The sequence below is a fragment of the Paroedura picta genome, chromosome 2, assembly GCF_049243985.1.
Source record: "Paroedura picta isolate Pp20150507F chromosome 2, Ppicta_v3.0, whole genome shotgun sequence".
NCBI lineage: Eukaryota > Metazoa > Chordata > Lepidosauria > Squamata > Gekkonidae > Paroedura > Paroedura picta.
In genome coordinates, this window is record NC_135370.1 from 180,823,261 (window position 1) to 180,851,009 (window position 27,749).

The 27,749-nt window shown below is 49.3% G+C and overlaps 1 protein-coding gene across 2 annotated transcripts; it reads right to left on the reverse strand.

Moving 5' to 3' along the window:
* Window positions 1–1,604: 1,604 nt before the first annotated feature.
* Window positions 1,605–27,615, reverse strand: LGALS3 (galectin 3). 2 transcript variants are annotated; one of them, XM_077324023.1, is made up of 6 exons: window positions 27,502–27,615; window positions 8,984–9,005; window positions 8,089–8,592; window positions 6,146–6,234; window positions 4,110–4,278; window positions 1,605–2,241 (listed from the first exon to the last, which is right to left on the reverse strand). In XM_077324023.1, exons 2-6 carry the CDS (start codon window positions 8,999–9,001, stop codon window positions 2,086–2,088), a joined length of 936 nt encoding a protein of 311 aa, XP_077180138.1. In that variant the 5' UTR covers window positions 9,002–9,005; window positions 27,502–27,615; the 3' UTR covers window positions 1,605–2,085. The 2 variants fall into 2 exon arrangements, with proteins under 2 accessions (XP_077180138.1, XP_077180139.1); XM_077324024.1 differs by lacking the exon at window positions 27,502–27,615 and adding an exon at window positions 27,331–27,421.
* Window positions 27,616–27,749: the final 134 nt, after the last annotated feature.

Below are 27,749 nucleotides of genomic sequence, written 5' to 3' on the forward strand. Positions count from 1 at the left end.
CTGGGTCCTTGGTGTGTGTTTCTTTTCTGTCCTCCAAGTCACCTTTTGACACCTCGTCTCTCTTTGTTTCCTGACCCATCTTATTCTTTTGCCAACAACACCGGTTTGTTTTGTTCTAATTTTGGGTTGGATCCTGCCAGTTTTTTCCCCTACTAGTAAAAAGGGAGGGAGACCTTTGATCTCCAGAAATCCCATGCTGGGAATTGGGGAACCTACCACAGCAGGGAACCAGAGCAAGGCTAAATGGATAATAAGACAGCTGGATCCTATTTATTTGAAACATTCATCAAGGATCATAAAGACAGCCGCAAAACGACCTGTGTTTAATGGGAAGAAGTGGAGGCCCACAAGCATAAGGGGGGGGGGAGTGCGGAGGAGTCTTAAGAACACACTGCCATGGAGCAGGTCGCCTTTTTATATAGGTCAAAATGTTCCCTGGGGCAGAGTTGATATATTGGTTCCCAAAAGAGTAACATGATGGGTTCTTTGGAGGTTTCACCTGCATGGTTTTACCTGGGGCGTGATCTATAGGTATAAATGACCCTGTGATTACCGGATGGGAAATACTACCAGATTTTATGAATATTGCCTAATTAAGATAAATGGGTAAGTGGAATTGAGGCTGTGGAGGTTGATGAGATTAATTCCAGGTGAGGCAATCAGTTCTTGGGGGGCCCATTGTCCTAAATTATCCATCTCCCTGGGGTTTGGAGGAGGACATTAGCAGGTCAGCATCTCTTTCCCACACATCTGACTACATGTCCAGACTTGAGAGCCTGAGTGTTAGTGTCTCGTGGGGGAATAGGAAGGGAACAGTGTCTGTAGGCCGCTTAGTGACTACTATGGGATTACACAACTATAAATCCAACGATGCAGATAATTTAACATGTCAAGTTTTTTTTTCCCATTCCTTGGCTCTATCATCAACCAAAAAGGAAACTGCAAGCCAAGATTTGGTGCTGGAGTAGATTTTCACAGATACCGTGGAGTGCCTGTGCAAGCATCGAGTCATGTCCGACCCTTGGGGTGACACCCTCTAGCGTTTTCATGGCAGACTCAATACGGGGTGGTTTGCCATTGCCTTCCCCAGTCATTGCCATTTACCCCCCAGCAAGCTGGGTACTCGTTTTACCGACCTCGGAAGGATGGAAGGCTGAGTCAACCTTGAGCTGGCTGCTGGGATCGAACTCCCAGCCTCATGGGCAAAGCTTTCAGACTGCATGTCTGCTGCCTTACCACAGGAGGCTCTATCTGTGAGTTCCTGATCAAATCAAGCCTGAAGCTAAAATGACGACAGGGAGGATATTGTATTTTGGAAAAAGCAGAAGATAACAGGAAAGGAGTAGGACCCACTATGAGATGGAATCCATCCAAGGAGCCATGGCCCATATCTTACAGGAGTTGTGAACCAAAATATGTTTAAAGAAGAGTTGCTGTGAATTAATCACATGTGATTTGATGCCACTTCACACACACTAGACATTTCCTGCTTGCCTCTTGTCCTTTTCTCCCTAGTCATGTGCCCTGGCTGTCGAGTTCCTATTTTTTTGCATTCACCATCTTGAATGTGTGGGCAGAGATTAAATAAGCAAGAGAGCCTAGCATCAGCTGTTTAAAATAATGGTTTTATTGAAAAGAGAGACTATGAAAGGAGAGAGATAGTCCTAGCTGTCTAACTGACTAACATTCAGGAGAAGAAAGATGGAAGAAAGTGCTCAAAGGAGCAGGAAGTCTCAAAGGACACAGGAGGAGATTATTTGAACAATATTGGGAAGCTCCTAATCTAAATATAATAGCTAATCCTCTCCTCCAAAGCCCCCTTCCCTATTAGATATTCTTCCGCTCTTGAATCATGCAAGCTACAAATCTTCCATATTTCGACAGAATCTTTACAATCATGAGGACTAGAAACTTAGAAAGACCACTGGTGGCCAGCACCCTGCTTACATCACCATGACTGGAACATCCAATAGCCAGCTTTTGTTTGGCTTGACCCACGTTTATTTAGCATTTTTTGCCTACAAACTCAACGGGGCTGGGAGCTTTCGGAAGAAAACTCGGGACAGGTAGGTGGAGGGCCGGAAGTTAAATCATGGTTGGGGTGACACTGGTGAGGCTGACGTCTCCGGCCACGGACAGCTTGGTGATCTGATTCAGCTCCCGGATGCGGTGGGTGTACTGCAGCAGGTGGGAGTCATTGACGGCGACCTTCAGGTGATCGGCTTCGCACAAGATCTGGACCTGGGGAAAGAGAAACAAGGTGTCAGGAACCAGGCAGAAGACACCCGAGTCAAATCCTTGCAAAATCCAGTCCTGGTTTGTGAAATCCAAAAAGGAGCTTTATTCAAGAGACTAATACAAAGGTATCTACAGGCAAAGTTCGGTGAACAAACTTCTTGGCAGAGACAAAGGATCAATAGCCCCCCAAGGGGTACTTATAGAGAAGACCAGGGGTAGTCAAACTGTGGCCCTCCAGATGTCCATGGACTACAATTCCCATGAGCCCCTGCCAGCAAACGCTGGAAGGGGCTCGTGGGAATTGTAGTCCATGGACATCTGGAGGGCCACAATTTGACTACCCCTGGAGAAGACCAAATAAGGGTGAAGAGGCGGGAAAGTACACTGGTTCTCAGCAGGGCCATCTGGTCCCTGCTTTGATCTGAAATGTTACAAGTGTTGAGACTCCGCAGCTTCTAGCAAGGTCATTGAGAGCAGGATACGATAAAGGGTTCTGGCGGTTAGACGCTTTGGTATGCGAAGGGAGGACAAGAACCAGCAGGAGATTTATGGCTTTATGGCAACTGCCCGGGAGTCTCCAGGAGAACTGAGGTGAAACTTGGGTCAGGAACCAGGGTTCATGACACAAGGCTGGCGTTGAGTCACAAGACGTACACCCAGGTTTGGGCAGGGGCAGCGTTGATGACCTAGGCACCACAACATCCTTGTGCTCAAACTGGGCTTCCGCATGGGGTACAGATTTTTAGCAGAGTTTAAATAGGGTGAAGGAGCCAAGTGCCAGGAGGCTTAAGGACTAAATCGCTTTACTGAGAAGAGGAATAACGCTGTAAAGAAAGAGAGGAGAGAGAGAGTCCTAACAGTCTAACTGACTAACTGTTGTCTTCATTCCTTCAAGAGGCGAGCAGGGAGCATTATGCAGAGGCCTAGGCTAGCCTGAAGAGCCTCTTGTGGCGCAGAGTGGTAAGGCAGCACACATGCTGTCTGAAGCTCTGCCCATGAGGCTGGGAGTTCGATCCCAGCAGCTGGCTCAAGGTTGACTCAGCCTTCCATCCTTCCAAGGTCGGTAAAATGAGTACCCAGCTTGCTGCAGGGGGGTAAACGGTAATGACTGGGGAAGGCACTGGCAAACCACCCCGTATTGAGTCTGCCAAGAAAACGCTGGAGGGCGTCACCCCAAGGGTCAGACATGACCCGGTGCTTGCACAGGGGATACCTTTACCTTTACCTTTAGGCTAGCCTGATCTTGGCACAGGGTTGACCCTGGTTAGCCCTTGGCTATGAGACTGCGAAGGGCTGCTACACGGAGGTAAGCAATGGTGAACCATCTCTGAATATCAGACTGAGCCCGGATGGACCAACCTAACTTGCTTTTCCTAGATCTCAGAAGCTAAGCAGGGTTGACCTTGGCTAGAGCTTCAAAAATATCACAGCTAATATTTAATTGACTGCATTACCTGCTCTTTATTCCTTTTCTTTTTTTTTAATAGACTAATCAATTTTCCAAACTCAAAAAAGGAAGGCAGATAAAATTGTTAAATGGCTCAGTCTCTCCCAAACGGCTACCGTCTCCTAACTTTGCTTCACAAATGGGCCTATTTCTTGAGGCGCACTCGTCTTGGAAGGCAGCCCGTTTGGTTTCGGGGATCACGTGTCAGAGCAAGATAGGGGAGATTCAGGTTCAAACCGTCCCTCAGCTCCCCCGGGGGGACTTTGGGGCCGGTCACATGCACTCAACTTTGCCTACTTCGCAGGGCTATTGTGAGGATACAGTGGGGAAGGGAGAGGGAGGAGTTGGGGCCACCCCCAAGTTTCCTGGAGAAAGGGCAGGCGTTGGGGGGGGGGGAAGCCGAAAGGTTTGCTTCTGGAATTACCTTGAAAGGTTTCCCAACCTCGAAAGGGAACCGGGGGGCCGTGCGCTCCTCCTTCCCCCAATTGCCATGGAGCATGGTGTTGCACACAATGACTTTCCGGCCGTCCTCGTTGAAGCGGGGGTTAAAGTGGAAGGCTATGTCGTTTCCTTTCTTCAAGTCCAACTGGAACCTGGAACCAGCGGCAAAGAGAGCTCCCATTAACACCACCCCGAGGCACCGGAGGAAGAGAGAGGTAGAGCCATTTTGGCGTTTCAAAAAGCCAAACGCTATGCGGCATAGCCTTCGAACTAGGACACAATCCGGGCACATAACGCTTCCCTGAAGTATTCCGTCTAGGCTGGCAGTTCTGGGTTAGGAATTACCTGGAGATTTGGTGGGTGGGCCCTGGCGTGGGTGGGCTTTGGGGAGGAGAAGGACCTCACCAGGCTCCACCCTTCATTTTCTCTGGAGGCACTGACTTCTCTCAGCTGGAGATCAGTTGGAACAGTAGCAGATCTCTCAGTGACACTGGGAGGTCCACCCTGTGGCGGCTTCCCCTGGAATATATTCAGTTTGCACTCTGAAGCAGCTCTTTCCTCCAGGAACCTCTGTAGTCTGGAGACTGGTTGTCATTCTGGGAGAACTCCAGGCCCCCCCTGGAGGTTGGTAAGCCTGTTTTCCATGCACCTGCACATGCAACCATCAGCTTGGCCGTAACAAGACCATGCAGAACAAGAGGCATTTCTCAAGGTAGCGGGGGCCTCTGGGAATCACATTGGCTACATAATCCGGGAAGTTTCTGGCTCAACGTGAGATATACGCGTACCCATGAACACACATGAAGCTGCCTTATACTGAATCAGACCCTCAGTCCATTTGACTCAGACTGCTCTCCACGGTCTCAAGCCACCGCTTGACTTCCTTTCCATCTACCTGTGCGCTCCCTGGAGCGGGACAATTGGATGTCACGTCCACAGTCATTTCCGTTTCATGGAGAGCGCCAGTAGATGTTTTTCCACATCAATAAAACAACTTCCACACTCTCAACCCACTAGGAACAGATCACCAATGCATTATGGGAAGCCGTGTGGTTATTTCAATAGTCACCAGCAGGTGGCGTGATTCCGTACATAGCCTCAGTTAATTACTCTCAGGCGTTTGGTGATGCATCTGTCTATTATTCTCCAATCGTGGCATTTTAATTTCCTTTACTGTTTTTTCTCCACCCAGAGTTGAACCAAAATGCAAGAGGACCTTATAACCTGAGCTTGTTATTCCTGTAAGGCCCTTGAATCCATTAAACACGTTCCTTGTGCTACACATTAATTCACGGCTCACCCTTTGCCTATACGTGTGGATTTGCAATTGCCATTTTGTTGTGTCTGAGGAAGTGTGCATGCACATGAAAGCTTAGAACCCTGAATAAATTTTTGTTGGTTTTAAAGGTGCCTCTGAGCTCTGACTGCTCCTTAGAAGGCCAGATCCTGAAGATGAAACTCAAATACTTTGGCCACCTCATGAGAAGGAAGGACTCCCTGGAGAAGAGCCTAATGCTGGGAGCGATTGAGGGCAAAAGAAGAAGGGGACGACAGAGAATGAGGTGGCTGGATGGAGACACTGAAGCAGTAGGTGCAAACTTAAATGGACTCCGGGGAATGGTAGAGGACAGGAAGGCCTGGAGGATCATTGTCCATGGGGTCAAGATGGGTCGGACATGACTTCGCACCTAACAACAACAACTGAGCTCAAACTTTGTTCTACTGCTTCATACCGTGTAAGGGACACTACACTAGTTAAAGAAACAAAGCAGAGCGGCACGGTGCTGGATATTTGCCCTGGGCATTTCCTTCTCATTTATCCAATCCGTTCCTGGAGTTTCCTAAGGCAGTCTCTCCCCAGGAACCCCAGTCAGCACCCACTTGCGACCAGGAAGAAAATATTCTGCAATGGCAGGCAGAATGCTGCACCGTGATCCAAATTCCCTGTCTTGTCCCACCACAAATTACCCTCTCCACTTAGAGAAAACATCCAACAAGGCTTTTTCTTTGCAACCGTACCTATTTGGCCGTTGATTCACCGTCCCGTTTATGGTTATTAACAGGCGAGGCACAAGCCCGGACTGCAGAGGGACGTCACAGGGGACTTTCTGCAAAAAACAAGTAGGAGCAAAAACAAAAACAAGTTTTATTTACATACAAAAGAGAGCAGTCTCTAGCCATGCGGCTGAGGATATCAACTTGCATGTTGCCTGCTTGCTTATGAAAGTAATTTCTATGCAAATAACTTAAGCTGAAGTAATTAACTGAAAGATACAAGTTGCAAACCGTGAGTGACGCACAGTGGGAGGGAAACCCTACCCAGGCGAGGCCTTGCTGCCTCTTGTGCGTTCTCCCTCCCACCCAAGCTGCTTTGCTCCTTGTCCTCCCTCAATAGACTCCACCTGCAATCTTAGTCTCCCCTGCCTCTTCCATCACCCCTTGCTCAGGTGTGTTTCCGTACCTGGCCTTCCTTCCCTCCCACTTTTCCATCGCTGCTGCCTGCTTTGCTCGCCCACTCACATGGCTACCTGCCTGCTTGGCTTGCCCTCCTACTGAATCAGAATTGGGAAGAGACCCCGAAAGGCTTCCAGTTCAGCTCCCCCCCCCAACTCCCTGGGGACTTAAAAATCATATGTACCTGACAGGTTGCTCATCCAATCTCCTCCTAAAAACCTCCAGCAGAGGAGACTCTACTACTTGCTGAGGAAGCAGAGTCCATCTATAGACAGTCCTCATCACCAGAAAAACTGTGGGTCCCAGCTCTTAGAGCTATTCTCACAGGGCAGTTCTCTCAGAGCTCTCCCAGCCTCACCTACCTCCCAGGGTGTCTGTTCTGGGGAGAGGAAGGGAAGGTGATTGTAAGCTGTTTTGAGACTCCTTCAGGTGGAGAAAAGCAGGGTACAAAAAAGCCAGCTCTTTCTCTCTTCTGTCTCTTCCACATGCAGTTTGCTCTCTGGGGTGCACCGTTATAGGGATTCGCCAGAAATCTGGCAGCTTGGCCTGGGCCTGTCCTTACAACTCTGCTTAACAGGCAACTAGTGCCAGACAGTAAAAATCTGATCCAGCTGCATCATTTCTGCTTTTTAATACAAAAGCCCAGCCCAGGGGTCCTCAGCCTTTGTCAGCCTCTGGGCCCCTTTGGAATTCTGGCAAGACCCCCCAAAGGGCTGCTGCAGGAGGCACATCCAAACACCCAGAGGGAGCCCAAGCACAGGGGAGAAGAGTTTTAAAACAGACCCTATGTCATGGACCCCAGTTCCTGACCCGTGTTTCACCTGTGTTCTCCTGGACACTCCCGGGCTGTTGGCCATAAAACACTAAACCCATAAATCCACTGGTGATTCTCTTCCTCCCTTGCATTCCAAGGCATCCCTCTGCTCGGACCCCTTATCGCTTCCTGACCCTGCTAGACTCTGTGAAGTCTCAACGCTTGTAACGTTTGAGATCAAAGCAGGGACCAGATGGCTCTCTTGAGAACTATTGTCATTCCTGCCTTCTGAATCTCTCCTTGATTCAACCTCAGGTAGGAAATCTCCATGGGGGCTATTGGTCCTTTGTCTCTGCCAAAGAGTTTGTTCATCAAATATCTCCTGTTGATGTCTTTCTGTATTAAGTCTGCTGAATAAATATTCCTTTCGGATTTCACTACAATAGTGGTCTCGGGGAATTGCTTGTTCAATTGACTTTACTGGGGTGTCTTCGGCCTGGTTCCTGACACCCTAGGAAAGAGCGAGAGAGAACCAAGCAAACATGATTGAAATCTGCACAGCCAATCAAGAAAGGCATCTGCACAGCCAATCAAGAAAGGCATCGGCCAATCAGACCCTCGTCTGGGCAAAAGCCCCATCTGGACCCACCCACCCCTTCTAAAACCACGGTGTGCTCACGGGCACCCTGCTGGGGACCTCCCATGTCGTGTTTCTAACCTGTTATAGAGAGACTGAGAAAAAGAGGGTTCTCACCAATGAATAAGAGGCACTCGGTTGAGCTCCACCACCCGATGGCTGCCCAGGAAACATTCCGGATGTGTCGGAAGGAAAGGCCCCGGAGGAGGTGTCAGAGGAGCGCGGGGCCGGTGGCCCTCCAGGATAAGCAGGGAACGATGATGGCCATCCAGGGTTTGAGGCAGGTGCTCCAGGGTTTGCGCCAGGTGCTCCGGGATATGCGCCCGGTGCTCCGGGATATGCGCCCGGTGCTCCGGGATATGCGCCCGGTGCTCCGGGGTTTGCTCCAGGTGCTCCGGGATATGCACCAGGTGCTCCAGGATATGCGCCGGGTACTGCAGGATATACACCAGCTCCTCCGGGACATGTGCCTGGGGCTCCAGGGTATGCACTGGGATATGCTCCAGGTGCACCAGGATATGCACCAGGGAATCCCCCAGGGCCACTAGGGGGAGCCCCCGGCTGATTTCCCCAAGGGGCATTTGGGTTGGGGTTGTTGGACCCAGAGAGGGCATCGGTCAGCTGCAAAAGAGGGGGAGAAGGATCTTAATTAATGTCCATTCATTTCCCACAAACACACCTGTGCAGGTGTAAGATGCCTCGGCCGGAACAGGCAGGCACTTTCTGTGCCACTGAAAAGGGACCCAGGTCTCCCTAGAGCAGGACTGGCCAAACTGTAGCTCTCCAGGTGTCCATGCTATAAACGGTGGCAGGGGCTCATGGGAATTGTAGTCCATGGACATCTGGAGAGTCACAGCTTGGTCACCCCTGCCCTCAAGGCTTCTAAAAGGTGCGGTCCAGGTAAGCCTGAACGGGCCATGTGCCTCCCCCCAACCCGAAAAGAAAAACCTTCACTTCATAAAAACCTCATTCACATCCCAAATGTCACCAGCCTCCCCAAACGGACACTTACCGAAAAACCGTCAGACATCTTCCTGCAAACAAAACAGAAGACAAACACAGATGAATTCAGGGCTGTCGCCTTAGGGCCAAACTCAGCTCTCATTAGACACAAAACGTCTGCATCTAACAATGCCTGGTCCTTTCAACTGGAGATGCCGGGGATTGAACCTGGAACCTTCTGCATGGCAAGCAGAGGCTCTGCCACTGAGCCAGGGTCCCTCCCTAATATGAACACAAGAAGCTGCTTCTACTAAGTCAGATCATTGGTCTATCAAAGTCAGTCTTTCCCATTCCCTCCTGCCTGGTCCGTTCAACTGGAGATGCTGGGGATTGAACCTGGGACCTTCTGCCTGCCAAGCAGAGGCTCCTCCACTGAGCCATGGCCTCTCCCTAATAAATATGAACACAGAAGCTGCTTTTACTAAGTCAGTTCATTGGTCTATCAAGGTCAGTCTTTCCCCGTCACCTCCCGCCTGGTCCTTCTAACTAGAGATGCCGGGGATTGAACCTGGGACTTTCTGCCCGCCAAGCAGAGTTTCTGCCGCTGAACCATGGCCCCTCCCTCATCCTCGAATTTTCCCATAAAGACATAAGAAGAGCCAGGTTCGATCACACCCTTGGTCTTCAATCTCAATATTGTCTACTCTAGGGGTGGCAAAACTTTGCCTTTCCAGAGGGCTCTTGGGAATTGTAGTCTATCGGCCTCTGGAGAGCCGCAGTTTCGCCACCCCTGGTCCACTCAGACTAGCAGTGGGTCTGCAGGCTCCAAAAGGGTAGGCCTAAGGAAAGAGGGTGTCCGGCTAGTGCTAAAGCCCCAAACGTGACATCACCGCATCAAATGACGCTCTAGGACTTCCCGGAATCTCTATGGTACAGACTTCTGCCTCTCCTATCTGGGCGGCTCTCAGTCGAGCCATCACACTGTCTTTAAACAGACAAGCGATCCGAGTGAGAAGAAGGCACCTTGGCACCTTTTTGTCTCAGAGGACTGGGCAGGAATCGGAACGCAAAACTCAGATGCGGCTGCAGGAACCGCCAGCGAGAAGATTCTCAGGCAAACGCCAAAGACGCCCACCCAGTCGAGAGAGTGCCCTGCCAGAAAAGCCAGCGGGGTCTGACTCACAGGGAGACAATTCCACACGAAGCATCAGAGGACCCCACCCTCCGTAATAAGAGGCAGCTGTTGGATGGAGGGAGAGGAGGAATAAACTCAGGCAGCTTGCGTTGCTGTTCATGCCGGAAAAGGGTATTTGCATGGAGCCGTGTTTGCTGTTTGCCACGCGGATGAAAAACACGAAGCTGCCTTCTGCTGAATCAGACCACTGGCCCGTCAATGTCAGGATTGTTTGCTCAGGCGGGCAGCCGCTCTCCAGGGTCTGAGGCAGAAAAAGGTCTGGAAAAGGGCTTTATTTATTCCCCTCCTGCCTGGTCCTTTTAACTGATGTCAAGGGTTGAACCGGGGACCTTCTGCATGCCAAGCAGAGGCTCTGCCACTGAGCCAGGGTCCCTCCCTAATATGAACACAAGAAGCTGCTTCTACTAAGTCAGATCATTGGTCTATCAAAGTCAGACTTTCCCATCCCCTCCTGCCTGGTCCTTGTAAATGGAGTTCCCAAGAATTGAACCAGGGACCTTCCGCCTGCCAAGCAGAGGCTCTTCCACTGAGCCACAGCCCCTCCCTGATAAATATGAACTCAAGAAGCTGCTTCTACTAAGTCAGATCATTGGTCTATGAAGGTCAGTCTTTCCCATCACTTCCCGCCTGGTCATTTCAACTGGAGATGCCGGGGATTGAACCTGGGACCTTCTGCACGCCAAGCAGAGGCTCTGCCATTGAGCCAGGCCCACTCACATAAAAACAGAACCTTGTAAAATCAGCAGTGAATTGGCCTATAAACTCAAGTCCTCCTGAAAGCTCAGAGCAAAGTTTCATCTGAAAACAGACAAGGGGAGGGGATATAGGGTTACCAGCTCCAGGCAGGGCCTGGAGATCCCCAGGAATTACAACAGAGCTCCAGAAGGCATGATACATTCCAATGGGTGCAACTGTGTTTTCTCTCCTTGTACTCACATACACGCTGTTCTGTTCTGTCCAGGAAATTCAGTACAGTGGGCTCAGGCGGTGCAGCCCGGTCTGAGTCAAAACCACAAGCTCCGGCAAAGGCTTTGGAAGCACCCGCATGCAAACAACACGCCCTTTGCCTTCAGGGGAATCACTGTGACTCCCTCCTTACGAAAACACAAGGCCGCTATTCACGAAGGCGCAACGCAAACAGAGTGGTCATTTGCACACACCGTGAAAGGTTCTATTTCTGATATTCTCTCCCCTGATTATAAGAGCATTTGTTGGCCAAATATGATCCGTTGGGCTTAAATTATCGGACATTTTGGCTTTATGCTGCTCCGGATTCTTTCTGCTGAAGCACTGCCAATGAAGCAGCAAAAGTTACCACTCCATGGGGTTTTCTATACGTTCCTCCCCCATACATGCCCATGTTGCTCGCTCCATCCATCTGTCCGTCTATCCGTCTGTCTTTCTGTCCGTCTACCTACCTACCTACTCATCTATCTACCTGTCTGTCCGTCTATCTACTTATCCGTCCATCTACCTACCTATCTACCTACCTATCCACCTATCTATCCATCCATCGGCCCATCTATCCATGAGCCAGCTTGGTGTAGTGGTTAGGAGTGCGGACTTCTGGTGAGCCGGGTTTGATTCCCCGCTCCCCTACATGCAGCCAGCTGGGTGACCTTGGGCTCACCACAGAACTGATAAAGCTGTTCTGATTGAGGAGGAATATCAGGGCTCTCCCAGGCTCCCCTCCCTCACAGGGTGTGCGTTGTGGGGAGAGTAAAGGGAAGGTGAATATAAGCCGCTTTGAGCCTTCTTCGGGTAGGGAAAAGCGGCATATAAGAACCAACTCTTCATCTATCCATCCATCTATCCCTCTCTTTCTCTCTCACTCATATTTTAAATCTTATCAGTGTATGTTCAGAAAATTTACACAGATATATAGCAGTTGCCAGCCTGCAGGTGAGTTAAACAAAAAAGCTGAGCCCGTGCAAGGCATGGTAAAAAGTAAATAAGACATTTTACTAGCTTCTGCTTTGATGCAAACAAAACTTGTCATCTAGGGAAAGAATCCTCCTTAAATCTTAGCTCATAGAATCATAGAATCATAGAGTTGGAAAGGGCCATACAGGCCATAGAATCATAGAATCATAGAGTTGGAAGGGGCCATACAGGCCATCTAGTCCCAACCCCTGCTCAACACAGGATCAGCCCAAAGCATCCTAAAGCATCCAAGAAAAGTGTGTCTCCAACCTTTGCTTGAAAGACGGCCAGTTCTCAAACACCTTCTAGTAAAGTGTTTTGGTCAAACTTCACCTGGTGAGCTAATTTTTATTTTTACCTAGAAGATAAAGAAACCATAAGCAAAGAGCTATACTATCACCCTGAGATGCAAAGGACTAAATACAACCATGTTCATAGCTTAACCTTACCACATCCATGTAGCCGGGGATAGGCATGCACACAAATGCTCTCTCAAGACGTTGAAGTGGAGATTTTCCATTATTACAGCTGGTTGCCCGACAACAGAGATCGGTTCCCTTCAATAAAAACAGCTTTCAAGGATGGACTCCGAGGCCTTGGACCCAGGTGAGGTCCCTCCCCAGCCTGCCCTCTGATCCGGGTGGAATAAGGCTGCCCTCCTTCAAGCAGGAAGAGACTGAGAGGCAAGCTCGTGAGTGGGGAGGAAAGAAAATCCTTCATCATTCCAGAGGATGTAGAATCACAGCCAAAACGTGGAACCGTTATTTAAGCATTTTCAATATCGCTTCCTCAGTGGGATGAGTATTGCAATGACAATTAATCACCGCGTTGCATTACTTTTAAGACCGTAAAGGTGACTGATGTCCAAATCATGGGACAACGTGGAAACGCATTCCTTGCATTATATTATGTAGTCATATGGAGATGTACCAAGGTATCTCGTTGTTCATTGTTATTTGTAATGTCTACTAAAAGGATCAATGAAAACCAAAGGGAAGGATATTTATCAGGGGACCGAGTGATAGGGGATAAAGGCCAGATAACTATATGGGCAAAAACATTTCAAAACCTCTTCTTCTTCTTCTTCTTCTTCTTCTTCTTCTTCTTCTTCTTCTTCTTCTTCTTTCTTCTTCTGTCTTCTTTCTTCTTTCCTCTTCTTTCTTCGTTCTTCTTCGTTCTTCTGTCTTCTTCGTTCTTCTTCTTCTTCTTCGTCTTTCTTCTGTCTTCTTTCTTCTTCTGTCTTCTTTCTTCTTGTCTTCTTCTTTCTTCTTTCCTTTTCTTTCTTCGTTCTTCTTTCTTCTTCTACTACTTCTTCCTTTCAGCGTAACTGCCTTCTTCAGTGCCCATGCATTTGCACACACAGATTTGCATATATTAGCATATATGAATTCATAAAATACATAGGTGCCAGGCATATATTAGATATCCTCACAGTAGACGTCGTAGTAATATACACAGTGACACGGGTCGAGGCTGGAATTGAAGAAGCCTCTGTATCAATCAGGGTGGCCCAACTGTGGCTCTCCAGATGTCTGTGGACTACAATTACCATGAGCCTCTGCCATCATGGCCAATTGGCAGAGGCTCATGGGACTTGTAGTGCATGGACATCTGGAGAGCCACAGTGTGGCTACCTCTGTGCGTCAGCCCTGGTTAGAGGCAGTCGTGCTAAGGTGGCAACTCTGTATGGGCCTTCCTTGCAGCCTCCCCCAGTCAGTAAATACTCAGATATGGAGGGGAGCCAACGGCATGAATTGTATGCAAAACAATAACCAGCTCTCACCTGGAGTTTACTAAACAATTTCACAATAAATATAAATAAACGTTTCTTATCTCTCCTTTTATATATATATGTATATCAGAACAACCAGAACGGCCTCTAGATTGAACCGTTTTCAATTGGGTTTTCCTCAGTGGTTGTTTTTCAACTTATTGTATTGTTAATGGAGTCCTTCAAAAGGATCAAGTTTTCCTCTCAGAATTTAAATTGTATATATGTGGCCTTTGGCTCCCAAGTTCGGGGAGGTCTAGTCAAAATTGAAAATGGTTCAATCTAGAGGCCGTTCTGGTTGTTCTAATATACATATATATATATATATATATATATATATATATATATATATATATATATATATATATATATATATATATATATATATATATATATATATATATATATATATATATATATATATAAAAGAAGAGATAAGAAACGTTTATTTATATTTATTGTGAAATTGTTTAGTATAGCCCAGGATAGGTTCTGTTTTCTGTTACAATAATTTTGAACCGTCCTTTTTTTCGTGGTGTACTCACCTGGAGTTTGGCAACGCTAACCTGAACAGGCAAATGGTTATTTTCAAGCTTCCCATGAAAAGATGGCATGAGGGATGCCAATGCTGGGTTGAAAATGCTTGGAGGCTTTGGGGGTAGAATGTGGAAATGCTTGGAGGTGCAGCCATTTTCTCCAGGGGAACAGATCTCTGCCGCCTGCAGATGAGGTGTAAATCTGGGGGATCCCCAGGGCCCACCTGGAGGCTGGTATCCCTACTTCCCCCTCCAAACCACCCATTTTCTCCAGAGGAATTTGTCTCTGTCGTGTGGAGATGAGCTGTATATTTGGAGGATTCCCCAGTCCTCCCTGAGGGCTGGCATCCTGGTTATAGAAACCCCGAGCCCTAATCCTGGGGTTTATATGCATGGTTAAAACACATCTTTGGGGCGAGTGTCCTTAATTCAGCCATGAAATCTCCTCACAAAGCACATATAGGGGAATGTTGAGGTTCAAAAATACTTTGTCAAGGATGCCTTAGAGCAGGGGTCCCCAACTTTGTAGGATGTGTGGGCGCCTTTGGAATTCTGACACAACACGGTAGGCGGAGCCACAAAATGGCTGCCTTAGGAGGCAGGGACTGCCACAAAATGGCTGCCCTAGGAGGCAGGGACTGCCACAAAATGGCTGCCCTAGGAGGCAGGGACAGCCACAAAATGGCTGCCCTAGGAGGCAGGGACTGCCACAAAATGGCTGCCTTAGGAGGCAGGGACTGCCACAAAATGGCAGCCGCAGATGACCTTCCCTAGAGCTTTTGGCTTTCCGCAGGGCCTGCAAAACAGAGCTCTTCCACCAGGTCTACGGTTGAGGCCAGAATGGCAAGGAAGCTCTGACGGGCTCCCCTCCTAGAATTAAGAGCATATACTGATTGAAGATCTGCATTCCTCCTCCCGCTCCTATATTAGTGGTGGGGTTTGAATCTTGGTGGGGTTTGAATTTTATTGTTGGAGTTGGATATGTATATTTTTTGTCCGGATGGTTTCAGTGGGGTTTTTAATTCTGGACGAATCAGTAACCCGCCACAAGCCAGAAATGGGATTGGCAGGCAATAATACCAATGATAAATAAATAAAATAAATAGATACAGTGAAATTAACCAACAATCCTGGGCGAGGAAAACATTAATTTATTTGTGAAAGTCGTAGCAACAAGCTTTTTTACTTAGTGACTGGATATATTTTCTTGAGTAGTTTCTTCCAATGGAAGGATGGCTCTTCAAGAATAGTTGGAAAAGTACTTTCACCTTTATTTATTTCATTTTATTTACTATTATTATCTTTCTAGGCCACCTGTCGGCTTGAGGATGACCATGGTTTCCCTTGAGAAAGTAACAAAATCACCTGAACAGAGTGCTTACAAAAGGAGCTTGTTACTGAATGAGACAATTGTTTCCCTTGGAAAAAAAAAGCACTTAAATAGGTTGCCGGCTATATTTCCTTAGAAGTACATTATTTGCCCACCCGCTTTCTAGAAAAACTTGGCAGGCACCCAGAAAGAAGGCCAATGGGGGCCACCTTGGAGACCCCCGCCTTGAAAGACTGCATTTTAGGAGAGCAAAGGAGACAGAAGTCCAGCTGAGCCCTCTGGGTAATTCTGCAGATTCTTCTTGAATGCATTTTGTTTGCGCTGTAAACCTCTTTGGCTTGGGCTAGTCCAGACAAGCCAAAGGAAAACAATACCCAACAGGTAACAAACCTTAAGAAAGAACAGCCCTCTTGCAAAAAAATATCTGGCATCCAGACAGCAACAGCAAAGACCAAACTTCTAAAGGCATCCTCAAAGTTGTTAACTCTTTCAGAGGAAGAAGTCTTGGTGTTTATACCACACATTTCACTCCCTGAAGGAGTCTCAAAGCGGCTTCCATTCGCCTTCCCTTTCCTCTCCCCACAACAGACACCCTGTGGGGTGGGTGAGGCTGAGAGAGCCCTGAGATTACTGAAGAAGAAGAAGAGTTGGTTCTTATATGCCGCTTTTCTCTACCCAAAAGAGTCTCAAAGCGGCTTACAATCGCCTTCCCTTTCCTCTCCCCACAACAGACACCCTGTGAGGTGGATGAGGCTGAGAGAGCCCTGAGATTACTGAAGAAGAAGAAGAGTTGGTTCTTATATGCCACTTTTCTCTACCCGAAGGAGTCTCAAAGTGGCTTCCAGTCGCCTTCCCTTTCCTCTCCTAACAACAGACACCCTGTGAGGGAGGGGAGGCTGAGAGAACCCTGAGATTTCTGAAGAAGAAGAAGAGTTGGTTCTTATATGCCTCTTTTCTCTACCCGAAGGAGTCTCAAAGTGGCTTCCAATGCCTTCCCTTTCCTCTCCTAACAACAGACACCCTGTGAGGGAGGGGAGGCTGAGAGAGCCCTGAGATTACTGAAGAAGAAGAAGAGTTGGTTCTTATATGCCTCTTTTCTCTACCCGAAGGAGTCTCAAAGTGGCTTCCAATCGCCTTCCCTTCCCTTTCCCCACAACAGACACCCTGTGAGGGAGGGGAGGCTGAGAGAGCCCTGAGATTACTGAAGAAGAAGAAGAGTTGGTTCTTATATGCCTCTTTTCTCTACCCGAAGGAGTCTCAAAGTGGCTTCCAATGCCTTCCCTTTCCTCTCCTAACAACAGACACCCTGTGAGGGAGGGGAGGCTGAGAGAACCCTGAGATTTCTGAAGAGGAAGAAGAGTTGGTTCTTATATGCCTCTTTTCTCTACCCGAAGGAGTCTCAAAGCGGTTCACAGTCGCCTTCCCTTCCTCTCCCCACAACAGACATCTTGGGAGGTTGGTTGGGTCTCCATATTAGGGGCCACCACTCTTAACCATGACACTCAGTTGCCAGCTCTGGGTTGGGGGAAACCTGGAGAAGTTGGGGGTGGAGGTTTGGGGGAGGAGACAGGCTTCAGTGGGGTCTAATGCCACAAAGCCGAGCTTCCAATCAGCCCTTTCCTCCAGGGGAGCTGATCTGTGTTGCCTGGACGTGAGCTGTAATTGTGGGGGATCCCCAGGCCCCACCTGGAGGCTGGCATCCCTTTCGATCACCCCAGGGAAAGCATCTCAGCCCACGCAGATTGCTTTTCCTGCTCCACCAAGGTAGAGCCCCCTTGGTTCAAACTTGCAGAAAGCAGGGTTGCCATTTGTGGCTGGAGAATTCCTGGAGATTTGGGGTTGGAGCCCAGGGAGAGAGCTCAACAAGCTGCAATGTCCACCATCCAAAGCAGCCGCCCTCTTCAACCTTTCTGGGGAGAGCATAAAGCAGGGGTAGTCAACCTGTGGTCCTCCAGATGCCCATGGACTACAATTCCCATGAGCCCCTGCCAGCGAACGCTGGCAGGGGCTCGTGGGAATTGTAGTCCATGGACACCTGGAGGACCATAGGTTGACTACTTTATCCCAGGAGTCGTATAGAGCTCTATCACATCTCCCTGGAAATCACGATGTTCGAGGGGGTGCTGATCTTTTTTGTGGAAATCCACCGTGCATCCAAGAGACCTCCAGGACCCACCTGGAGGGTGGCAGCCACACAAGAGTTAGGCAGGCCATGTGTTTCATCTCTCCCTCTCTCACATTCACAGAAATACCAGAATGTATTGTCACTCTCGATGTTGACTGACAGGCGTAAACAGAGCAGAGAAAAGCGAATTCCTTTCTGCATGCTGCTTGATTGACAGGTGGAATGCACTGCCTCTGGGGGCAGCATAATTTGGAAAGGGATTAAGCCACGGTGGCCAAACTGTGACTCTCCAGGTGCTCATGGACTACAACTCCCATGAGCCCCAGTCAGCATGATGCTGGCAGGGGCTCATGGGAATTACAGTCCATGGACCTCTGGAGCAGGGGTAGTCAAACTGCAGCCCTCTAGATGTCCATGGACTACAATTCCCAGGAGCCCCCTGCCAGCGAATGCTGGCAGGGGCTCATGGGAATTGTAGTCCATGGACATCTGGAGGGCCGCAGTTTGACTACCCCTGCTCTGGAGAGCCATAGTCATGCTATCAGAGGCTCATGGGAGTTGTAGTCCATGGATTTCTGGAGAGTCACGGTTTGGCCACAAGGCAAAGTAGAATTGTCATGACCCCTTCTGGGGAACCAGCAAGGGATGGGGGAGGGGTACGGTTGCCCAATTCAGGAAACTCCTGGAGATTTGGAGATGGAGCCTGGGGAAGGACAGTCCACCTTCTATGGCCACCCTTTCTCTATCATCTGGAATTGAGCTGTAATTCCGGGGAATGCCCAGGTCCTGCCTGGAGGCTGGCATCCCTAAGACAATGCCCAGGCCAAGGTTAGATTCAGGTGGTTCACAGTGTTGATCTGAAGCAGCAGGACAAAGTTTGAGTTCAGGGTCACCTTGAAGGTCAGCAAAGCTTTATTCCAGGTATAAGCTGTCATGCGCATGCAAGCTGCTTCAGGGGGGTATCTGAGGAAGTGTGCATGTATCCAAAAGCTTATGCCATGAATAAAACTTGGTGGGTCTTGAAGGTGCTCCTGGGCTCAAAAACTTTGTCCTGCTGCTTCAGGCCAACATGGCGGCCCTCCTGAATCTGACTGAAGAAGCATGCCTGCACCCAAAAGCTTATACTTTGGATAATGATGAGAATTGGTTTTTATACCCCACTATTCTCTACCCATATGAGCCTCTTGTGGCGCAGAGTGGTAAGGCAGCAGAAATGCAGTCTGAAAGCTCTGCCCATGAGGCTGGGAGTTCAATCCCAGCAGCCGGCTCAAGGTGGACTCAGCCTTCCATCCTTCCGAGGTCGGTAAAATGAGGACCCAGCTTGCTGGGGGGTAAACGGTAATGACTGGGGAAGGCACTGGCAAACCACCCCGTATTGAGTCTGCCATGAAAACGCTAGAGGGTGTCACCCCAAGGGTCAGACATGACCCGGTGCTGGCACAGGGGATACCTTTATCTTTTTTTATTCTATACCCAAAGGAGTCTCAAAGCGGCTTCCAGTCGCCTTCCCTTTCCTCTCCTCACAACAGACACCCGGTGAGGTGGATGAGGCTGAGAGAGCATTGATGTTACTGAAGAAGAAGAGTTGTTACTTATATGCCGCTTTTCTCTACCCAAAGGAGTCTCAAAGTGGCTTCCAGTCGCCTTCCCTTTCCTCTCCCCACAACAGACACCCGGTGAGGTGGGTGAGGCTGAGAGAGCATTGATATTACTGAAGAAGAAGAGTTGTTACTTATATGCCGCTTTTCTCTACCCGAAGGGAATTCCATTCGCCTTCCCTTTCCTCTCCCCACAACAGACACCCTGTAAGGTTGGTGAGGCTGAGAGAGCCCTGATATTCCTGCTGGGTCAGAACAGCTTTATCAGTGCTGTGGGGAGCCCAAGGTCACCCAGCTGGCTGCATGTGGGGGAGCAGCAGGGATTCAAACCCGGTTCGCCAGATTAGAAATCAGTGCTCCTAACCCCAACACCAAGCTGGCTCAAGGTGCCCTGGGACTCGAACTTTGTTCAAGGCAAAGGGTGAGCTCAAACCAGGCAAGCAAAGTGTGATCCGGAACGCCCCCCTCGATGAGTGATACTCACGGCGAACATGGGTTAAAGTTTGCCCTCTGGGCGGGCCTGCATAGCAAAGGCAAATTTCTTTCTTTATCGTTGTTACCACCAGTGAGGGAAGGACAATGGCCTTCCATGCGGAAACTATGCGCAGAGGATTAGACGGCCTCACCTGGTTCCAGCCACACAAAAACGAAAAGGGGCCTTCCAGGGAGACGGGCCACGGTTTCGGGGCAGGGGGAGGAGAGGTGCTGACTTGGTACAAAAGGAACAGCCCCCAGGGTGGTGAACGCAAACATTTGCAGAAGGGGCAACGCCCCAATTCAACTCTCCCTCCGGCCTTGAACTCCTCCAAGAGCTTTGGGCAAGCTGCTAGCTCTCAGTATCCTCTGAGAGCCAGTTTGGTGTCGTGGTTAGGAGTGTGGACTTCTAATCTGGCATGCCAGGTTCGATTCTGCACTCCTCCACATGCAACCAGCTGGGTGGCCCCGCCACAGCACTGATAAAATTGTTCTGACCGAGCAGGGTGTTTGTTGTGGGGAGAGGAATGGGAAGGCGACTGTAAGCCACTTTGAGCCTCTTTTGGGTAGGAAAAAGCGGCATATAAGAACCAACTCTTCTTCTTCTTTTTCTTCTTCTGGGGCTGCCAACCTCCAGGCGGGAGGTCAAAACAAGAGACAAAATGCTGAGTCAGCCGTGATAAGAGAAACAGTTTATTCAGATCGATAGCTAAAAACCACACCGGTTGAACTGGTTTCTCCATCGACTTCCTCAGCAGCCGGTATCTGTACTGAATTTAGAACATGTAAGACATGTCAAGGGTAACAAAAACCACCAAGCGAATTGCATTCTGGTATTACATACACAGGAAGCTTTCTACGGAGGCACAGGTCACAAGGGTAGCGCGGCTGGCGTTCTTCCACCTCCGCCAAGCCAAACTACTGGCCTCGGAACACCTAGCCACAGTGATCCATGCGACGGTCACCCCTAGGCTGGACTTCTGCAACTCGCTTTATGAGGGCCTGCCCTTATCCCTGACTCAGAAACTACAACTGGTCCAGAATGCAGTGGCCAGGGACCTCACAAGAACACCTTGGAGGGCCCACATCCACCCCATACTCCAACAGCTGCAAAGGTTACCAGTTACATCCCAGATCAAGTTTAAGGTCTTGGTTACCTTTAAAGCCACGCAAAATCTGGGCCCAGAATACCTGAGGGACCACCTCTCTGCCTATGCCCCCCCCCCCCAAGAATATTACTCTAAGCCAAGTCCAACCCGCTAGTGACCCCCTGGCCCCAAGGAAAGTCATTCTCTGTCCTGGCCCCTACCTGGTGGAATGAGCTCCCGGAAGAGATCCAGGCCCTCTCGGAGGTAACACAGTTCCGCAAGGCCTACAAGATGGAGCTCTTCCGCCAGGCGTTTGGTTGAGGCCAGTGAGGACATCTATTGGGTCCCTAGAACCCTGTCTCATTCAGATAGGCCCACTCTGCAGGGTTATGGTCGTAATGTTACCTGTGAACAAATTTTTTGTTGTTGCTTATGTTATGGTTACTGTTGATGATGCTTCATTGTTGACGATACAGTTACTGAAGTTATACTGTATTCTGTCACACGATTTGTGTTCTCTGCAAATCGCGCTGAGCCACAAGGGAGGGCGGTATATAAATGCAAGCAATCAAGCAATCGTTTAAATAACATTCTAGAAATATAAATATGGCCCTGAGCTGTATTGGGAGGGCATTGTAGACATTTATTATGATTACTAGCTATTATTATTATAGCAACTAGCAATAATAGTTGCTATAACAGAGTTTTGCGGAGAAAACTTAATATGTGTGCCAAATTAAGGAATGATGGCCATCAAAAGTCAAATAAAAAACCCACATAAATTGTATATTGCACCAAGAGAGACTTACCCAAAAGTAATAAAGACAAATTTCAGAGTAAGATACAATTTTGTAGCACAACCCCTTAAGATTAGACTATTGGCGCATAAGTCCCATATTAGAAATCTGGTTAAAGAGGCCCCTCTGCTCAGTTATTTCCTTGAAGTACAACACAGTGAACGAGATTTTCAGGTTTTTGCTTTACAACATATAACACCCAGGCACTTCCAGAATGTAGACATGCAACGGAATCTTTGACGATCATTTATATATATATTTAAGGGCTCCTGGAGGTTTGAATTCCACATTGGATTACTCAGTAGTTCTATGAGATATGATCTGTGATTTTTGTTATTTCTCCTTTAAATTTTTGTTAATTGAATGACTTACAGAGTCTATCAACTGAGGACCAGAGCTGGCAATTTGGGGAGACTGAATATCCCTTTATCGATGAAGCTGTTAGAAGACCAGGTCCCCCACAAGAGATTTCGTATTGGAACATTATATCCTACTCTGAAATGAAATGTGTCTTTATTACTTTTGGGTAAGTCACTCTTGGTGCAATCTACAATTTATGTGGTCTTCCTGTTTTACTTTTGACTGTCATCATTCCTGAATTTGACACGCATGCTTTCTCAATGAAACTGCTTTTGTAGCTATTAATTAATTAATTTAAAATAAAAATTTAATTTAATTAATTTAAAAGAAAATAAAATATTATGTATTTATTTAATTAATTAAATTAATTAATTTTCTTTATTGCCCAGGGTCATATTTATATTGATAAGTTATTTAAGCTACCTCCATATGTAACACCATAATGTAATTTGTTTGGTTTTTTCAGTATATTTGGCGTGTTATCAATACCAATATTATCTGCTGAGGAAGTCTACAAAAAAAACAATTCAACCGGATGGTTTTCAGTTGACAATCTGTATAAACAGAATCTCTCATCACAGCTGACCTGTAAGCCTCAACTTAGTGCTTTCTCTCCTGGTTTGAGCATCTGAGCACTGAGTGGTCACCTGATTGGTTCCCAACCTCCAGTCGGGGTCTGGCGCAAAATATCAACCGACCTCCAGATGAGAGGGATCGATGCCCAAGTTAGGGCTGGCAGGTGTGGGCTGGCAAATTCCCAGAGATCTTGAGGGTGGAGCCAGGGGAGGATGGGTTATGGGGAGCTAAAAGGCCTCAGTGGGGTATAATGCCATAGAATCTGCCTTCCAAAGCAGCTGTTTTAAGAACAGAAGAGAAGCCATGTTGGATCAGGCCAGTGGCTCCTCCAGTCCAACACTCTGTGTCACACAGGGGCCAAAACCCAGTAGCCAACAGGAGGTCCACCAGAAGGGCCAGATCTCCAGAAGTCCTCTCAAGCAACAAGACATGGACTGTTGAGGAGCCATCCCTCCTGAGAGGAGAGTAGTGAAATTGGGAAGACTACCACCCCCCAAACAGCTCACAATAAATACATGAATTCTCCTCAATACATAAAGACATGATCAAGAGCAACCAGAGGATATCATGATGGCCACAGGAATAAATAGCTTTAAAGGGGAATTAGGCAGATGCATGGAGGAGAGTGGCTATCAGAGGCAACTAGGCATGGTGACTAAATGGAACCTCCATGTTCAGAGGCAATCAACCTCTGAATCCCAGAGCCAGGACAAAATATTAGGAAAAGGCCTTGGCCTCTCTATCCTGTTGCTGACTATCCAGAGGAACTGCCTGGCCATTGCGTAAGAGAAGACGCTGGACTAGATGGACCCCTGGTCTGACCTAGCCCGGCTCTTCTTCTGGATAAGGTGGAACCACTCAGTGGTCAATCAGTTCCTCTGGAGGACCAACAGGGCATACATGTGTGAAATCAACAGGCCATAGATTGAATGAAATTAATGCAAAAGAAATTCCGTCTCAACCTCCAGAAGAAGTTCCTGACAGTCAGAGCGGTTTCTCAGTGGAACAGGCTTCCTCAGGAGGTGGTGGATTCTCCATCTTTGGAGATGTTTAAACAGAGGCTGGAGAGCCATCTGACAGAGAGGCTGATTCTGTGAAGGCTCAAGGGGGTGGCAGGTGACAGTGGGTGAGCGAGAGGGTTGGGAGTGTCCTGCACAGTGCAGGGGGTTGGACTAGATGACCCAGGAGGTCCCTTCCAACTCTAGGATTCTACAAGGGGCGAAGACCAGTATCGGTATCACACCCCACTTCCAGCTGAGACAAAACCTCTGGCTGAATCCCAGATATGTTGCAAAATGCATGCAGGCTGGGATGAAACACACCTGCCCGTCACCTTCCCTCCTGTGCCGGCTGCCAGTTGATTCAGAAGCCTGATCCCAGCCCACTGGCGGCGTCTGCATTCTACGGGGTTGATTGCCAGGCACTGCTGACACGGAGACCGTCATCCACGCCCTTTTCCCACGAGCCCCTTTGGCGCCAGATCCCTCCCCTCCTTTCCCTCCCAAACCCTGCCTCGAAACCCACCCCTCTGGGAAGGCGTGAGGGCCCAGCACCCTGGCGGGAGTGAAAAAAGGAAGATTGGCTTCGTGCAACAGGTTGTTGGCCTGTGGAACTCCCCGCCACCAGATTATTTATTGTATATTTATTTGTTTATGAATTTATATACCACCCCTTTTCACAGGAACTCGCGGCGGTTCACGCAATAAAACCAGTAAAAACACAATAAAAAATTCCATAAACATCCCTTCACAATGACAATAAAATAGGCAATAAAGTAGGCAATAAAAATAACCCCTTCCCCTCCCGTCCTGTTCAGCCAGGGCCAAGTTATCTCCCATTGGGAGTGAGCCATGTTCATGGCCGCAGGTGCTGTAAGAGCAGGAGGGACTGATTTACATAGGAAAGGCCTCTGGTTGGCTGTTTGCCGCAACCTCCAGGCTTCTGATTGGTAGAAGCTGGCCAGCAATCAGCAAAGGAGGGCATCTGATTGGCCACACTAGTGGAAGCAGGATGCTGGGCACGATGGACCAATGATAAGGTTGCCAACCTCCAGGGAGTGGCTGGAGACCTCCCGCCATTCTAACGGATCCAGCATGGTGTCGTGGTTAAGAGTGGCAGCTTCTAACTTGGAGAGCCAGGTTGGATTCCCCGCTCCTCCACATGCAGCCAGCTGGGTAACATTGAGCCAGTCACAGCCCTGATAGTGCTGTTCTCACAGAGCAATCCTGGCAGAGCTCTCTCACCCCCGCCCACCTCGCAGGGTGTCTGTTGCAGGGAGAGGAAGGGAAGCTGACTGAAAGCCTTTTTGAGAATCCAGGCAGTGGAAAGCGGGGTATAAAAACCAACTCCTCTTCTTCCTCTTCTCACAATAGTTTGGGAGACGGAGTCTATAGCGTTATGCCGCATGGAAATCCCTCCCCTCCCCAACCCCCCTCCTTAGGCTGCACCCCCCCAAAACGTGAGGTATTTCCCAACCCAGAGCAGAGAACCCTACCCAGCCGTCTGATCCTGCAGGCCTGTTCACATGCGCTGTTCAAATTGTGATCATGGGACTCTGCCTGCGGTGTGAGTGTGGCACAGATGTGTCAGCTGGCGGGCTGGGTCACCATTTGCACTGGCGCAATAGCCATCCGATGCACATGGGCACACGCAAAATCCACTTCTGTCCACGTGCCCTCCCTTCACACCCAAATCAGAGTATCTTTCTCCTTCTGCAGCAACTCTGAAGGTTGGGTGTGACTCCTGCAGAAGCCCTTTCAATTTCACTAAATTTTATTTCATAGATATCCCGCCTTTCTCCCCATTGGGGACCAGATTAGCCACTGCCGGTGTTCTCCTCTCCTCTGTTTTAGCCTCACCACAAACCTGTGAGTTGGGATAGGCTCAGTGGGCTTCTGAGGCAAGAGTGGAGGATTCGAACTCAGGCCTCCCAGTTTTCCGAATAAACTGGGACTCGAGCAAACACCTTAAGACTAACAACATTTACCCCAGGTGGGTCACTGTGTTGGTCTGAAGCAGAACAAAGTTTGAGTCCAGGGGCACCTTAGAATCATATAATAATAGATTTGGGACCTCCTGGGTCATCTAGTCCAACTCCCTGCACTATGCAGGACACTCCCAACCCTCTCGTTCACCCACTGTCACCTGACACCCCCTTGAACCTTCACAGAATCAGCCTCTATCAGATGGCTCTCCAGCCTCTGCTTAAACATTTTCAAAGATGGAGAACCCACCACCTCCAGAGGAAGCCTTTTCCACTGAGAAACCGCTCTGACTGTCAGGAACTTCTTCCGGAGGTTTAGACGGAATTTAGAATCATAGAGTTGGAAGGGACCTCCTGGGTCATCTAGTCCAACCCCCTGCACTGTGCAGAACTTTACATTTGTCCCTATTGAACTTCATTTCATTCAGTTTAGCCCACTTCTCGAGCTTGTCAAGATCATCCTGTATTCTGATGCTGTCTTCTGGTGTGTTTCCTACCCCTCCCAGTTTAGTATCGTCCGCAAATTTAATAAGTATCCCCTCTAAACCCTCATCCAAAACCAACCTTGAAGACCAACAGAGTTTTTATTCTTGCCACAAGTAATGGTGGGCATAAAACTTGGTGGGTCTTGAAGGCGCCACTCAACATTTATGGCAGCAGAAGATTTCTTGAATCGGAGCTCACTTGGTTAGAGATGCAGGAGGGTTCCGGACAAATATTGCAAATATACACTGCTGATCTCACCCCTTTGCCTGTATTGATTCAGCCTCCTTTGCATGGCTTCCTCCTATTATAGCCGCTGATCTCATTTCTTTCCAAACCGTATTTTGCATTTTGCAGAACGGGCAACAACGGAGAGCATCTCACGTCCACACTGGGCGAACTGGTTACTCTCCAGCCTGAACCTTCCTTGAAACTGGTCTCTCTTTGCAACATCTCCCCCCCCCCCTTTATGTTATGTATATAAAACCCGGCCCGATCCAGCGCTCGCAACGGCTCTTCCCCTCTCCCCCTTGTCTTTTTCCAACTGCGGAAGTGCCAGCTTCTAGCAAGGAAAGACTCTTTCCTCCGCTCTGCCTGAGTCAGGAGTAACGCCCTCCCTGCAAGGTAGGGCCAGCCTGAGCAGCCGCCAAACAGCTTTGAGGTCACCCCAAAAATCCGACCCCAGCAGCATAACCACGAGGTCTAGCGCTTGCCTGGGTGAGAGATTTGAAGGTGGAGCCTGGAAAAGTTTGGGGAAGAAGGGAGCTTAGCAGGGTGCAGCGCTGGAGAGTCCCGTCCCGTCCCTCCCCGGCAGCCATCTTCTCCCGGGGGGAACAAACCTCTGTCGCCTGGAGATCAGCTGGAAGAGCAGATCTCCAGGGGCCACCTGGAGGTTGGCAAGCGCTGGCGGGCAGCATTCGTGGGGGCAGAGGCAGCCTGGCAGGAAGGCGACGCCACTGACTCCTCCCAGGGAGGCGATCCCAACAGTCTGGAAGTCTCCAGGTCCCCCCGGGAGGTTGGCAAGCCCATCCGGGCCGCGCTGGAACCGCGCCGTTACCCCCGAGGAAAGAGCAGCCCTGCAGGGTGGGCCGCTACCCCGACCCGCCCAGCTCTATCGCCTTCTCCGCTTGCCTCCGGACCCCCCTTAACTCCCGACGCCTGCCCGGGGTAAGTCTTACCCCGCACCTCCACCGCTTGCAGAGGATCCGCTCCGCCAAGGGAAGGGAAGGGGCTGCAATGGAAGGAGATCCCCCAAAAAGGACGGGAGGAGGAAGAGGAGGCGGGGGGGGGGGCACGTCCCTATCCCTGTCCCCACCCCGGGGCAAGCGAGGGGCCGGGCGGAGCCTTACCCGGCAGCGTGGCGACAGCAGCGGCGACTGGCTCGGGCGGGGCGATCCGGGAAGCTCTTATGCAAGCCCGCCCGGCCGGGACCGCCCCGAAAGCAGCGGCGCCGCTGGGAGGGCGAGGCTGCGGGGGCCCCGGACAGAGGGGGGCTGCCCCGGCTTGCTGCAGGGCTCCACCTGTGCCCTCCCTCCCACACCTGGCCTTTTCCCTGGCCAAGGTGTGAAGCTGTAGAGAACGGGACCTCCACAAATCC